The sequence below is a fragment of the Temnothorax longispinosus genome, chromosome 8 (genome assembly GCF_030848805.1).
Source record: "Temnothorax longispinosus isolate EJ_2023e chromosome 8, Tlon_JGU_v1, whole genome shotgun sequence".
Lineage (NCBI taxonomy): Eukaryota > Metazoa > Arthropoda > Insecta > Hymenoptera > Formicidae > Temnothorax > Temnothorax longispinosus.
The window spans coordinates 14,785,882-14,801,260 of NC_092365.1; the positions used below are offsets into that span (position 1 = coordinate 14,785,882).

General features: G+C 37.9%; 6 protein-coding genes across 6 annotated transcripts; 4 read left to right on the top strand and 2 right to left on the bottom strand.

Moving 5' to 3' along the window:
- The first annotated feature begins 16 nt into the window (after window positions 1-16).
- Dhpd (guanine deaminase) lies at window positions 17-3,451 on the top strand. The gene is made up of 9 exons (XM_071787121.1): window positions 17-592; window positions 1,191-1,322; window positions 1,425-1,712; window positions 1,814-2,032; window positions 2,152-2,259; window positions 2,345-2,452; window positions 2,573-2,738; window positions 2,877-3,023; window positions 3,118-3,451. Exons 2-9 carry the CDS (start codon window positions 1,224-1,226, stop codon window positions 3,315-3,317), a joined length of 1,335 nt encoding a protein of 444 aa, XP_071643222.1. The 5' UTR covers window positions 17-592; window positions 1,191-1,223; the 3' UTR covers window positions 3,318-3,451.
- Window positions 3,452-3,744: 293 nt separating this feature from the next.
- Rps2 (ribosomal protein S2) lies at window positions 3,745-5,284 on the top strand. The gene is made up of 3 exons (XM_071787122.1): window positions 3,745-3,856; window positions 4,330-4,675; window positions 4,753-5,284. Exons 2-3 carry the CDS (start codon window positions 4,331-4,333, stop codon window positions 5,239-5,241), a joined length of 834 nt encoding a protein of 277 aa, XP_071643223.1. The 5' UTR covers window positions 3,745-3,856; window position 4,330; the 3' UTR covers window positions 5,242-5,284.
- Window positions 5,285-5,555: 271 nt separating this feature from the next.
- On the bottom strand, window positions 5,556-6,296 carry L(2)37cg (RNA polymerases I and III subunit AC2 l(2)37Cg). Its single transcript, XM_071787123.1, has 3 exons — window positions 6,149-6,296; window positions 5,970-6,067; window positions 5,556-5,886 (listed from the first exon to the last, which is right to left on the bottom strand). The coding sequence occupies exons 1-3, from the start codon at window positions 6,167-6,169 to the stop codon at window positions 5,679-5,681; spliced, it is 327 nt and encodes a 108-aa protein (XP_071643224.1). The 5' UTR covers window positions 6,170-6,296; the 3' UTR covers window positions 5,556-5,678.
- A 631-nt stretch (window positions 6,297-6,927) lies between these two features.
- Window positions 6,928-10,380, bottom strand: LOC139817900 (uncharacterized). The gene is made up of 6 exons (XM_071786180.1): window positions 9,891-10,380; window positions 9,643-9,786; window positions 8,632-8,790; window positions 8,284-8,548; window positions 7,737-8,213; window positions 6,928-7,654 (listed from the first exon to the last, which is right to left on the bottom strand). The coding sequence occupies exons 2-6, from the start codon at window positions 9,760-9,762 to the stop codon at window positions 7,446-7,448; spliced, it is 1,230 nt and encodes a 409-aa protein (XP_071642281.1). The 5' UTR covers window positions 9,763-9,786; window positions 9,891-10,380; the 3' UTR covers window positions 6,928-7,445.
- A 229-nt stretch (window positions 10,381-10,609) lies between these two features.
- Window positions 10,610-12,945, top strand: LOC139818346 (uncharacterized). The gene is made up of 5 exons (XM_071786957.1): window positions 10,610-10,749; window positions 11,602-11,760; window positions 11,844-12,108; window positions 12,179-12,655; window positions 12,737-12,945. The coding sequence occupies exons 1-5, from the start codon at window positions 10,630-10,632 to the stop codon at window positions 12,943-12,945; spliced, it is 1,230 nt and encodes a 409-aa protein (XP_071643058.1). The 5' UTR covers window positions 10,610-10,629.
- Window positions 12,946-14,135: 1,190 nt separating this feature from the next.
- Crif (growth arrest and DNA damage-inducible proteins-interacting protein CRIF) lies at window positions 14,136-15,376 on the top strand. Its single transcript, XM_071785852.1, has 2 exons — window positions 14,136-14,723; window positions 14,966-15,376. The coding sequence occupies exons 1-2, from the start codon at window positions 14,247-14,249 to the stop codon at window positions 15,290-15,292; spliced, it is 804 nt and encodes a 267-aa protein (XP_071641953.1). The 5' UTR covers window positions 14,136-14,246; the 3' UTR covers window positions 15,293-15,376.
- Window positions 15,377-15,379: the final 3 nt, after the last annotated feature.

Below are 15,379 nucleotides of genomic sequence, written 5' to 3' on the forward strand. Positions count from 1 at the left end.
AAAAAAAATGTACACATGTCATTTTTATTTTCTTATCATGAATTATCGTTTTGCTCGGAGTCACAACACTTCTGCTTTATCTACATTTATTTCAGTGAAAGTTCTATCATAAATCGATAATACATATGTGGGAAATTACCAGCGTCTGAAGATTTATCGACCGTCTGTGCATTTTTCCTATAAACGCGCAACATTTCGCATTATTCGTATCTTCAGCGTGCACTTCCGCCTCGCTCGCGGTTGTTTTAAATTTTCAATTTGCAAATATTGATAATTTTTATTCAAAGTTTACAAAGGTCATGTTTCGATGTCTGTCGAGTATATTCGAGTAATCGCGCGAGTGTCGAAATGCGAATCGGACGTTGCGAGTTGCGGGTTGCGCGGGGGGATGGATGCCCCTCTCGGATCAGCTGGCTGCGACCGTCCTTGAACGACCGACGCAATGATGTGATAACAGAACAATCAAGTGTGTTATCGATGATAACGTAACACTTGCGAAAATCAAGCGTCGCGAATACACCGACAGTGAATCGTGACAGACGCGTTTTGCCGAGTGATAATTCATTTGCGGACGTAACGAGAGCTTTACGATGTAAGAAAAATCACTTTTTCTTTCGTTTGTATACAATAAAATGACGGAGCCTATTATTTTGGTATATCAAAATAATTGGCCTGTGCTTTTTAGCTGAAAACTTCTTGCGCAGTTCATATTTTCTCTTTTTCTCTCCAATATGAAAAGAAAGAGAGGAAAGGTGAACCGTGCAAGAAGTTCAGCTAAAAACAAGCCTTCTATATTTCAATAGAGATTTTTAATAGCAAATTTATCTTGGGGTTGAGTGTTATGTATCCTTGAAACAAAGTGAAAATTACAAAAGTAAACAGATTTACTAGATTTCGACCAATGAAATCTTGGTTACTCTAGTGAATTTTTTTATTTTTGTAATTTTTGCCTCGTTTCAAGATACCTGGATATCATAATGTTCATAATCAATCCTCATATCTATCTTATGTTAATATTAACAATTAAATTACGCAATATTAACAATATATTATAATATATATAGCTTCTGATAAAATGAAAAAGTTAATAATAATTGCAGATAGAAAATATGTAGATAAAAGTATTAAAATGTCTTGAATGCAATTATAAAACTGGATAGCAATGTATATAATATTTTTAATTGTTTCAGTTACAAGCATCTACGTATAGAGAATATAGCACAATGGTTCGACAAGTTTATATTGGTGCGTTGATTTGCATAGATGATAATGAGGAATTGATTATTAAGGAGAACGCTGCTGTATTTGTTGAAGATGGCAAGGTATATTTAACATATCTTACATTTACTTTCTTACTACATATATATAGTTCATATAAAATAATACAGAGATATATTAGTGACATTATCTTATGCAATATCTAGATTATTCGTGTTATGGAGAATCCACAGACTAGTCAACAGGGGATAGACGATGATATCTCAGATTTTCTCACAATATTTCTCGCAGATGACGACGAAGTTAATATTTTGTCACGCGAACAGTTTATGATACCTGGATTCATCGACGGACATACTCATGCGGTACAGTTTCCGAATCTTGGACTGGGCTACAGCAAGTGTCTCTTGGAATGGCTGGAGAATTACACCTTTCCGCTGGAGAGAGAGTACATTGATACGAAATTTGCGGAACAAGTTTTTGAAGCAGTCGTGGTACTTAGCGATTCTATCCGAAATGTTATCGCAGAATGTACAATTATTCAAGATATTCATATAACTTTTTATTATGTTAAATATCGCATATGTTGTTGCAGAAACAAACCGTCAAAATGGGCACAACAACGGCGTGTTACTTTGCATCTTTATACGCCGAGGCGTCTACGATCCTCGCGAGGAAAGCTGCGAAGCTGGGCCAACGAGCTTTCATCGGGAAAGTGAATATGAACGCACCGCGTGACGATGGATACTGCGAGAGCACCGAGAAGTCGATTAAGGAAACCGTGGCTTTCATAAAGTCTATTGAGCGAATAGGGGTAAATGCAAACTCGTATTTGATTGCCTGCGACATCGCGACAGGATGACGGCTCTTCAATTACAGATAATGTAGGGATCAATTGCAGAAAGATATTACATTGCTCCAAACTTGTTGCAGAGCCCACTTGTAAGGCCGGTCATCACGCCAAGATTTGCATTGAGTTGTGATATGGAATTAATGCAAGAGCTGGCAAAGATCGCTAAAGAGCAAGATTTACATATACAGGTATTTTTTATTGAGCTCGATATGCTGTCAATAACGTACAATGCTGTCTGTTATATAAATACAAAGTGTTCCCCATTCTCCGTAGACTCATGTCTCTGAAAATAAAGACGAGATAGCGGCAGTAGAAGCAGCTTTCCCAAACCAGCCTTCATACACGGCTGTTTATGACGCCGCTGGTCTTCTCACTAATAAGGTATAATATATCATTAGTCTATACGAAATAGATTGAAACAATCGATATTTCGTTTTCTTTTACACGAAAATCTATGATTAGCCCAGTTAGACTCATATAGTGTATCTGATCGTCTCACAGACAGTATTAGCGCACGGAGTTCATCTCGCGGACAGCGAACTTGCCATTCTCAAAGAACGAGGAACAGCTGTGATTCACTGTCCCTCTTCGAACACGTATCTGAAAAGCGGTCTTTGCGATGTACAGAGGCTAAAGGCTAACAGTATCAAAGTTGGACTTGGAACAGGTGCCACAAGAATCCTTGTACAAGTTTTATGCCAATAATTTGGATATTTAACTTAGTATCCAAGCTTTAAGATTTAACTTAATTAATATACACTGCAACACGATGTTCATCACGTTAAAAATGAATGTGTCTTCTTAGATGTTTCAGGTGGAGCCAGTTACAGTATATTGGACGAGATGAGATCGGTTTTACGAGTATCAAATTGTCTGTCCTTGACAAGAGACAATTATACACCGCTTAGTTACAAAGACGCTTTTTATATGGCAACATTAGGAGGTGCTAGAGGTAAGGGGTTGACGGTATATATTAAGAATGCTCTATACATTCATGTACAAAATGCTTTTTACAATTGTATTGATTATATTGATTTTGTGTTTAGCACTCTCAATTGAGGACAAAGTCGGTAATTTCATGGCAGGCAAAGAATTCGATGCTCTCATCGTCGACTTGAATGTGAAAGACAGCTTATTGAATAATTTCAGAAAATATACGCTCGAGGAGAATTTTCAGAGATTCATATACAGCGGTGATGAACGTAACATAGTGTCAGTATATGTAAGTGGCAGGAAAATTAAATAAGAACTTCCTCTGTTTTACAAGTTTTGTAACATAAAACATGGAACTATCAAATAAAAAGCATTTATCTTCGCACATTATTTCTACATTATTTTGTACGGTACAACAAATTTATAATAAATTTTGCAATGGATAAGCCGATTGAATAAATTAAATGAGTCTTAATATTATTTTTTCTTTAGTAGAAACATTACACTTGGCTCCGTAAAATTACGTTTTTATATTTTTATATTTTAAAACAATAGAACGATATTTTCCTGAATCATTTCTAACGCAAAATATTTTATTTATTTTGTCCCTTTTATTAAATACTGTTTTATGATTATTTTAATTAAAAGTATAATATACCAAATTTATATCTCGAATACTTAAATCTGACTGTAAATTGTGAGTCGACGCATTGTTGAATAGAAACGCGCTATTTTTCAAAACGTCGGACATTATGTCATACAACGCGCCATCTCGAAGGGATATTAATTTCCCGTCTCCACCTCATGTTTCCGGTTATTCTCTGATCCTCTGAGGAAAGGGAAAGAAGTGACGTGAGTGTACATTTTAGAAATTTTCCAGTTACGATAACTTTTGCATATTTCTCGCTCATCTGTGCGAGACGATTACAAAGATGAATATTCTTGTATGAACAATTACGCATAAACAATCGTATTTCCTGATATTTTATCAAATGCCGCATGTCGGCGTCGCACATTTAGGTTATTACCGTCGCAAGTTTCAGTATCAAAGATTACTAAAACATGCATACTAATTATCAGCTTTCAGCAAAATTGAAATTTCATAGAAAATACGAAGTACTTTCGGGACGGTTATGCCCGTTCTAGACTGGAGGATGATCCTACTCTCGGCTCATCCTCCTTTCTATAGTGTACATGACATAAACTATACACAAACTTATAGATTTTTACCCGTCTACACCATTCACTCGGATGAGCCGAGAGTAGAATCATACTCCAGTCTAGAACGGGCATTAAGTTTATCACAAGTTTTGTTTTAACTGTAGAATGGCGGACGCAGCTCCAGCCGCACGCGGTGGTTTTCGTGGAGGTTTCGGCTCTCGCGGCGGCGATCGCGGGGGTCTGAGGGGTCGTGGAGGTAGAGGCAGAGGCAGAGGACGCGGCCGTGGACGCGGCAAGGAAGACAGCAAGGAATGGGTCCCGGTCACCAAGCTGGGCCGTCTGGTCCGAGACGGCAAGATTCAGTCTCTCGAGCACATCTACCTGTTCTCTTTGCCCATCAAGGAATACGAGATCATTGACAAGTTTCTCGGGCCGGATCTGAAAGACGAGGTTCTAAAAATTATGCCGGTACAGAAGCAGACGCGAGCTGGTCAACGCACGCGTTTCAAGGTAAACTTTTAACAACTAAGAAGGAACAAAACATAAAAATGTCGAGAGACAAGAATCTAAATCGGAATATTTTACAGGCTTTCGTTGCCATTGGAGACAGCAATGGACACATCGGATTGGGAGTGAAATGCTCCAAGGAGGTGGCCACTGCGATTCGCGGCGCTATCATTCTGGCCAAGCTCTCCGTCGTGCCGGTACGGCGCGGTTACTGGGGCAACAAGATCGGCAAGCCGCACACGGTGCCGTGCAAGGTGACGGGCAAGTGCGGTTCCGTCCAGGTGCGTCTGATACCCGCGCCCAGAGGTACCGGCATCGTATCCGCCCCAGTTCCCAAGAAGCTACTTCAGATGGCCGGCATCGAGGACTGCTACACCTCGGCCAGAGGATCGACCTGCACCCTCGGCAACTTTGCCAAGGCCACTTACGCCGCGATCGCCAAAACTTACGCGTATCTGACGCCCGACCTGTGGAAGGAACAGGCACTGGCTAAAGCACCGTACCAAGAATTCGCCGACTATCTGTCCAAGACTCACAAAGGCGGCGCGAGAGCGGCCGAAGTTGTCTAAATAAACATCCAGGCCTCTTGGGAGCGCTTTAAAAAAAAAGAAATTGTAAAACAAATCTTATTTTTCTCCCTCAATCCCCTGACTTAATGCTTCCTGTTCTCCACCGTTTTATCATGATCAATGGATAGAAAAGAATGGATCAATAAAGAATAGACTGAACCTTCGTCATGCACACATCACCACATAGGATTTGTCGATGAATGTACGATAGTCTAGCAGCACCGTTGGTTATGAATGGGGATTTAAAAAACCCTGGATAGGTCTGTCTGTTCACAGTACATTACTTTTATATATGAATTTAATCAAGACCGCACTGTTTTTTTAATTTGTTTTATTAAGAAACTGACTACGCCTTTAATATACGCAATTTTGATACTTAACCAACTTAAAAACGTATTTGCAATATATTAGAAATATTCTAAGAGAACAACACGGCGTTACGTAGCGTCGGAGACGTCTTGCGAAGATTTATACTTCTCGTAGGATTTGTCAAACGTCTTGAGCGTGTGGTCGCACATTTTCTCAAGATCGTGGAGACCTCGTTTCAACACCTCGATCACGTTCTCACCGGTCGTTTGGATGTTGAGGTGCACCCTCTTCTCCGCCGGATGTGGCACGGTGTGGCCGCATATCTTCACGTTCGGGCTGCAGGGAGAGATTGGAAGAGGTGTTTTAGAAAAAGGTATTCCACGATCAACTGACATTCGCGAATTTCAAACGATACGTACTATTCGCTTATCACGGAAGCGAGCGCGTTTCCCAAGGTATGTCCCTCGTCGGCGAAGACAAAAGTTCCATATTTATTATCCGCGTCATTCCCCGGCAGCTGCGTTCACAGTCAACAATGTAACAATTCCGCGTTTAGCTCTTTTATCACGTTAACTATCGTTATTAGTTATCGTATTACCTTTGAGAGACGTCTCTCCATCGCGATCCGTGCTCCGTGTTGATGACGCTGATGTTGTTCCACACTCACGTGTGCTTTGAATCGTACCAAATCGTACTGATGTAAGAAGACAGGTGTCAGGTGTTTTCATTGCGCACAATGGCGGCCGAAGAATACGACAGCCAATCAAATTTTGGTGTGGAACGTGAAGATCGCGCCACATTCAAATGTAGCATTAGTCAAGGTCCGTGACAAGAATATTCAGTCAGATCTTATATATAAGATCCTACTACTAATATCGGCCTAAAAGTGTTGCGAGCGCTAAATGGAACGTAGCTAAAGTCAAAGATCCATTGATCGTGGACAAGGAAACAAAATTTTGAAATCCAGCTCTCAAGTTATACGATGGAAATTACTTTCGAGAATTAAATGACTGATTTTTTGAAGATAAAATCGATTCATAATTGATCTGAGAACGTGTAGATATAATGGCTCGATAAATAAAAATCGTCTATGAAAAACTCTGCACCAATCATAAACTATGATTATAAAAGCGTATTAATTTTGCAGAATTCAAATTTCACAATTTATATCAATAGCTTGTAAGATCCGGTATAAGGTTCATAAATAAAAATATGGGAACGCTATTTGACTTATAAACGTACACGATGTAATTAGGTAAATATAAAATGTCATTTATTAAAATAGACTGTATATATACATATATGTATAGATATATATATATATATAATCAGATCTTTATACATTTACAATACATGTTATTATAATCGAGTCTCCAGTGCAACCTACGCATAATATTGCTTAATATCGTAAATTACTTATTGCATATACTATTCCCGTTTGTACTATTGTATGTAGGACTATTTGTACTATTTGCACTATCGTTTGTACTATTGTTTGTACCATTGCACTACATATTGTCGAGACATGTCAAGATATTTTCGTATACAAATTCAAGAAATAATTTTAACCCTTCGCAGAACGCACGTAATTCTGATACTTTCGTCGTACACCTGGGGGTCTTTTATGCCCAGATAAGATTTTCAAGCTGTAATGGTGCCATAAAAAAGCTGAAAAAATTCAAGTATACTTTCAAAGGCTTTAATAAACTATTTATACCGTTATGTATGCTTGATTCTTGTTCGCGTTTTCTTTATGAATCCGTAAAATCTGCGTAAAATTCGAAATTGAAATATCGATTGGGTCTTGAAAGCCTCACGTGTTCTGCGAAGGGTTAACTCATATTTTTACTCAGGTCCCGTATTTTTAATTACACCTAACGAAGATGGCAGCTGTGTCAACTTGTCGAGTATCCCGGGTGTGACGAGACAAGTCCTATTACGTACTGCTCAAAATCGCGTTTACATTGACGATATATTTCCGCAATCTGTTGGTCGGTTTGTCGGTTAATATGTGACTTTCGTAACCAGTATTTATCTAGGTAATTTGAAAGACCGGGTACGAGTTCCTCGGGATCTAGCTCTTCTTTAAAACGAGATTCTGAAACTAATACATACATTGTTAGGAAAAAAAAGACTATCTATGTGTCTACTATTCGCAACCAAAACAAAAAAATTGTGTTACTTACCCATTCTAAGGGAGAAAGTTATAGTCGCTAGAATGTCATTTATTTCTCCCACATTCACATTATAATTTATGATACTTGACAGTATACACGTAGCATTGTAAATCAGGAAGGCACTTGCTTCCCGAATTGGATATAAATTATGTAACTTATTGCATGGTTCTAATATTCTATATATAATCTCCAAAAGTTTCAAAAGCATCTCTCCATTATCACAGATTTCGCCTTCAACCACGTGGTTGGGGTCTATTATAATGAGATTTAAGCATCCAAGCCAGTTATAGGCAAACTTCCATTCAAAGCGACTCGTCTCTCTCATTATTCTTGTTTCTCTCGCCATTATCCCCGTAAACGATTCTAACATCGCAACAATGAATTGGTCAATTTTAAACAGTTTCTCCCACAATTTGTTTTTCTTCGCCAAACGTGCACCAATAAATATAGATGCAACCAAATCCATTGTACCAGTTAGTAATTCATCTGCGACAAAGATTTCAGGATTATATATTAATTATGCAAAAGATTTCTCTTGTGTAATTACAGTGCTTACCATTAGTCGAAGTCATTAATATAGAGATTATACAATCTCCGAAAAATGCACATTTCGTAAAATAAGCTACCCAAACTGATCGAGCTTTTTTTACGATTTGATCCGACATTTCCTTCAAGATCTTGACAAGTTGAATCAATATTAACGAGTTGTCGGATTTTAAATAGCTCAGGATTTGTGTGACTAGCTCTCGATCGCGGCCTATTGTATCGATGGCCGCTTTATCACTGCTGCATACATTGCCAATGATACCCAAGATTATTTCCTACGAATATATCTGTAGTTATTAACCAGCCAAAATTAGTTGTTAAAATAATTTCTGTAGAACTCATAATAGATAAGTCGTACAATCAATCGTGGTTCGGTTGAAATCACCAGTACTCTCTTCGCTATCTTGGGGAAATCGTACAACATAAGGTGCGATATCACATCTCCTTTCAAGTTTGTCAGATACCACAGAGCACAAAACTGATCTTCTAGCTCTTTCGTCCAGCTATTCTTGCCAATCTGAAATAAATTACAATCAAACACTTTATCTTACCGCACTTTTAACAAGAATTGCAAACATATTAAACTTAATTTAAAAAATTAAGAAGAAAGACTGCAATAAAAAGATTATATCGGATAAACCAAAATTTTAAAGAACATTCTGCATAATGTTGCTATTCAATTGAGGTATAAAAACGATTTTTTAGAAACATTATAATTTAACAGTTTATATATAAATTTTATTGTGTAATTTATTTGTTCCACTAAAAAAACTTGAGTTTATTATTAAATAAAGCTTTTTAAAAACTAAAAATTAAACTTATATTGCTGTCAGAATCCTTTATTTGACTTTAACGTGTCGCTTTTCGCGTCGCAGCTCACCGCGTGGCAAGCGTTTCCGCGTCCCGTATGCAGGAGCCATTTATTTATTAAAATTTGAACAAATAAAAATATATTTATAGTCATTTTATATTTACATTATATATGATGTATATATAATTTTCCAAAGCATTTTAATTCTTGTTTTGTACCCCCAATTCTGACTCGCAAAATTTTTACGCTCGCCACGTGGTATGCAGCGCATAGCAATACCGCGTGGCGTACGGCAAGCAGCTTCGACGGCCATCTTAATAAGAAAAAAAAGAAGACCACGTGGCGGCACATGGCAAGCGTTTCCGCATCTCGTATGCAGGGGGGAGCCATTTATTTATAAAAATTTATTTATAGTCGTTTTATTATTATTTACATTATATGTGATGTATATATAATTTTCCAAAGCATTTTAATTTTTTTGTACCCTCAATTCTAACTCGTAAAATATTACATAAAGTAGTTAATACGTAAAGAATAATTTTTATAAAAAAAAATTACCTCGTCTAGAGACTTTAGAGTGTTTTTTACCCATTTGCTACTGTGGAGATCATTATCATTACCCACGGCATCGCCTCTGAAAACTTCTAATTCCCGTTTACTGACGCCCTGCGAGTCCATCGTGTTGGAAATTCAGCCGAATACCTTCAACATTTTCAACATAACCTTATTATTGAAAGCTAATAAATAATTTAGAGAGCGTGAAACGTAAAAAGCGTAAAATTTAACAATTTGTAAGTTATAAATACCAATTAATCTGATATTAGGACGAGTATATATTTTACGAGCCAAAATAACCTTGTCCCGATCCCAACCTCACGAACAGAAGCTTGAGAATGCTGGAAAAGGTATTCCAGGACCCAGGACACGTGAGACGTAGAAAGCGCGTACCTTCCCATTGTGTCCTCGAGAATATAGATAGATCCTGTTCCATCCCGAACTTCTTTTCTGGACTACTACTTTGGACACGTCCCATATGGACCCATATACCTGAATATCCCACGCAGAGCTGCATGAGTTTAAACTCGCGAGCAGTGTATTAAATACACCAATGACCGCCCGCTTTCTCGGGCTCGGGTTCGGACGGTCATTGGGTGTATTCAATACACTGCTCGCGAGTTTAAACCCATGCAGCTCTGCGTAGGATATTCAGGTATAAGTATGGGACATGGGACCATATGCGGAATCATCGATCTTTCTCGAGGACACAATGGGAAGGTACGCGCTTTCTACGTCTCACGTGTCCTGGGTCCTGGAATACCTTTTCCAGCATTCTCAAGCTTCTGTTCGTGAGGTTGGGATCGGGACAAGGTTATTTTGGCTCGTAAAATATATACTCGTCCTAATATCAGATTAATTGGTATTTATAACTTACAAATTGTTAAATTTTACGCTTTTTACGTTTCACGCTCTCTAAATTATTTATTAGCTTTCAATAATAAGGTTATGTTGAAAATGTTGAAGGTATTCGGCTGAATTTCCAACACGATGGACTCGCAGGGCGTCAGTAAACGGGAATTAGAAGTTTTCAGAGGCGATGCCGTGGGTAATGATAATGATCTCCACAGTAGCAAATGGGTAAAAAACACTCTAAAGTCTCTAGACGAGGTAATTTTTTTTTATAAAAATTATTCTTTACGTATTAACTACTTTATGTAATATTTTACGAGTTAGAATTGAGGGTACAAAAAAATTAAAATGCTTTGGAAAATTATATATACATCACATATAATGTAAATAATAATAAAACGACTATAAATAAATGTTTATAAATAAATGGCTCCCCCCTGCATACGAGATGCGGAAACGCTTGCCATGTGCCGCCACGTGGTCTTCTTTTTTTTCTTATTAAGATGGCCGTCGAAGCTGCTTGCCGTACGCCACGCGGTATTGCTATGCGCTGCATACCACGTGGCGAGCGTAAAAATTTTGCGAGTCAGAATTGGGGGTACAAAACAAGAATTAAAATGCTTTGGAAAATTATATATACATCATATATAATGTAAATATAAAATGACTGTAAATATATTTTTATTTGTTCAAATTTTAATAAATAAATGGCTCCTGCATACGGGACGCGGAAACGCTTGCCACGCGGTGAGCTGCGACGCGAAAAGCGACACGTTAAAGTCAAATAAAGGATTCTGACAGCAATATAAGTTTAATTTTTAGTTTTTAAAAAGCTTTATTTAATAATAAACTCAAGTTTTTTTAGTGGAACAAATAAATTACACAATAAAATTTATATATAAACTGTTAAATTATAATGTTTCTAAAAAATCGTTTTTATACCTCAATTGAATAGCAACATTATGCAGAATGTTCTTTAAAATTTTGGTTTATCCGATATAATCTTTTTATTGCAGTCTTTCTTCTTAATTTTTTAAATTAAGTTTAATATGTTTGCAATTCTTGTTAAAAGTGCGGTAAGATAAAGTGTTTGATTGTAATTTATTTCAGATTGGCAAGAATAGCTGGACGAAAGAGCTAGAAGATCAGTTTTGTGCTCTGTGGTATCTGACAAACTTGAAAGGAGATGTGATATCGCACCTTATGTTGTACGATTTCCCCAAGATAGCGAAGAGAGTACTGGTGATTTCAACCGAACCACGATTGATTGTACGACTTATCTGTCATGAGTTCTACAGAAATTATTTTAACAACTAATTTTGGCTGGTTAATAACTACAGATATATTCGTAGGAAATAATCTTGGGTATCATTGGCAATGTATGCAGCAGTGATAAAGCGGCCATCGATACAATAGGCCGCGATCGAGAGCTAGTCACACAAATCCTGAGCTATTTAAAATCCGACAACTCGTTAATATTGATTCAACTTGTCAAGATCTTGAAGGAAATGTCGGATCAAATCGTAAAAAAAGCTCGATCAGTTTGGGTAGCTTATTTTACGAAATGTGCATTTTTCGGAGATTGTATAATCTCTATATTAATGACTTCGACTAATGGTAAGCACTGTAATTACACAAGAGAAATCTTTTGCATAATTAATATATAATCCTGAAATCTTTGTCGCAGATGAATTACTAACTGGTACAATGGATTTGGTTGCATCTATATTTATTGGTGCACGTTTGGCGAAGAAAAACAAATTGTGGGAGAAACTGTTTAAAATTGACCAATTCATTGTTGCGATGTTAGAATCGTTTACGGGGATAATGGCGAGAGAAACAAGAATAATGAGAGAGACGAGTCGCTTTGAATGGAAGTTTGCCTATAACTGGCTTGGATGCTTAAATCTCATTATAATAGACCCCAACCACGTGGTTGAAGGCGAAATCTGTGATAATGGAGAGATGCTTTTGAAACTTTTGGAGATTATATATAGAATATTAGAACCATGCAATAAGTTACATAATTTATATCCAATTCGGGAAGCAAGTGCCTTCCTGATTTACAATGCTACGTGTATACTGTCAAGTATCATAAATTATAATGTGAATGTGGGAGAAATAAATGACATTCTAGCGACTATAACTTTCTCCCTTAGAATGGGTAAGTAACACAATTTTTTTGTTTTGGTTGCGAATAGTAGACACATAGATAGTCTTTTTTTCCTAACAATGTATGTATTAGTTTCAGAATCTCGTTTTAAAGAAGAGCTAGATCCCGAGGAACTCGTACCCGGTCTTTCAAATTACCTAGATAAATACTGGTTACGAAGTCACATATTAACCGACAAACCGACCAACAGATTGCGGAAAATATATCGTCAATGTAAACGCGATTTTGGGCAGTACGTAATAGGACTTGTCTCGTCACACCCGGGATACTCGACAAGTTGACGCAGCTGCCATCTTCGTTAGGTGTAATTAAAAATACGGGACCTGAGTAAAAATATGAGTTAACCCTTCGCAGAACACGTGAGGCTTTCAAGACCCAATCGATATTTCAATTTCGAATTTTACGCAGATTTTACGGATTCATAAAGAAAACGCAAACAAGAATCAAGCATACATAACGGTATAAATAGATTATTAAAGCCTTTGAAAGTATACTTGAATTTTTTCAGCTTTTTTATGGCACCATTACAGCTTGAAAATCTTATCTGGGCATAAAAGACCCCCAGGTGTATGACGAAAGTATCAGAATTACGTGCGTTCTGCGAAGGGTTAAAATTATTTCTTGAATTTGTATACGAAAATATCTTGACATGTCTCGACAATATGTAGTGCAATGGTACAAACAATAGTACAAACGATATAGTGCAAATAGTACAAATAGTCCTACATACAATAGTGCAAACGGGAATATTATGCAATAAGTAATTTACGATATTAAGCAATATTATGCGTAGGTTGCACTGGAGACTCGATTATAATAACATGTATTGTAAATGTATAAAGATCTGATCATATATATATATATATATCTATACATATATATATATATATACAGTCTATTTTAATAAATGACATTTTATATTTACCTAATTACATCGTGTACGTTTATAAGTCAAATAGCGTTCCAATATTTTTATTTATGAACCTTATACCGGATCTTACAAGCTATTGATATAAATTGTGAAATTTGAATTCTGCAAAATTAATACGCTTTTATTATCATAGTTTATGATTGGTGCAGAGTCTTTCATAGACGATTTTTATTTATCGAGCCATTATATCTACACGTTCTCAGATCAATTACGAATCGACTTTGTCTTCAAAAATCAGTCATTTAATTCTCGAAAGTAATTTCCATCGTATAACTTGGGAGCTGGATTTCAAATTGTGTACCTGTGCCTGTGCATTCAGGTACGTGCTTTCTCTTGTGTGCGTGTGCCCCACCAGCCCACACGGCCCACGTGGTCGGCGGGGCCCCTCCAACTCCAACCTTACTTAACCTAACCTTGTCCAGCCAATGAGAGCTTTGCTTTTTCCGGATTTTTTCACTGGAAAACCAAGGCTCTCATTGGATGTCGCTCATCGCGTCTAATCGCGTCCAGCGTGAGAGGGCCATAATACAGAACAGAAACTATATACAATTGTACATCTATAGTCTATGACTATCTAAACTTTTAACCTAACCTAAATTTTTGCAGCGATTACGCGAACGTTTCGTCGGTTTCGTCGACTTGACGTCCCCGATGAGCCTGAGACGGATCAGCGATGTCATTATTCGGCGAAACGTGCGTCTCCAAGGCGCCGTCGCCGGGCGTTTCCTCGCCACGGAGTCGACGGAACCGAAGGACGAGATCGTCGACATAACCGCCGCCGACGAGAAGCCGGTATACCCGGACGATCCCCGGTCTCAGGAGGAGCTCGCCAAGAAGCGAAACAAGTCCCGGCTGAATCCGTCGGATAGGAACGTGCTCATGGGCGTGCGTCCTTACGAACAGTCTCTGGAGTGGTATCACGATACGGTGAGATACAAGAAGCGTATGCTGGGCAGGTACGGATTGAAAAGCATCGACGTGCCAGCCGGGTTCGCGTGGCCCACGCCCGAAGAGGTCAAGGATGCTCAGGAGTACGAGAGAGTCGCCTTTCCGTTGTCCATTCAAGAGAGATGGAAGAAACTGGAGGAGGCAAAACGGATAAAGGCTGAGGAGGTTCAAGCGAGGCATGTCTTTTATCGATTGTATCACTTATGTACATTTCTACCAATGTAGATTAACTTTAATCTCTGTTTAACTTACTTGTTGTTATCCTCTTCTAATTCTTAAAACTAAAAAAAGACGAAAAATCAACTAATCTGAGATTAAAATTAATCTATATTAGTAAAAATGGATATTATCAGTATATCAGTATTGGACGTAAGTTTAAAATTTTAGAGCAATATATTAATGTACGATGCACTTGCAGGGAGGCCGAAATAGCTGAGAAGCTGGCGAAGATGGATAAATGGACAGCCGAATTGAATGCGAAGATCGCTAAGAAGGAAGCCGAGCTGGAGGCTGCTAGATTGCGCAAGGAACGCCTGGTGGAGGAGGTCAGGAAGCACTTTGGCTTCAAGATCTCGCCCCACGATGAGAGATTCAAGACGATGCTGGCGCAAAAAGAGAAGGAGGCAAAGAAGAAGAAGAAGGAGGCTAAGAAGCAGGCAAAACTGGAAAAATTAACTAGCATTGCCCAAAAAATGTCCAACGATGCGAGTCAAGGGGAAGCGACCGAGTCGACGAAACCTGTAGAATAGTGACCTGTTGAATAGTTTTCGCCAAGTATAATATAAAACATTCTAATTGTATATAGCTAATAAATTTATAATTTATCAGCGCTCTTT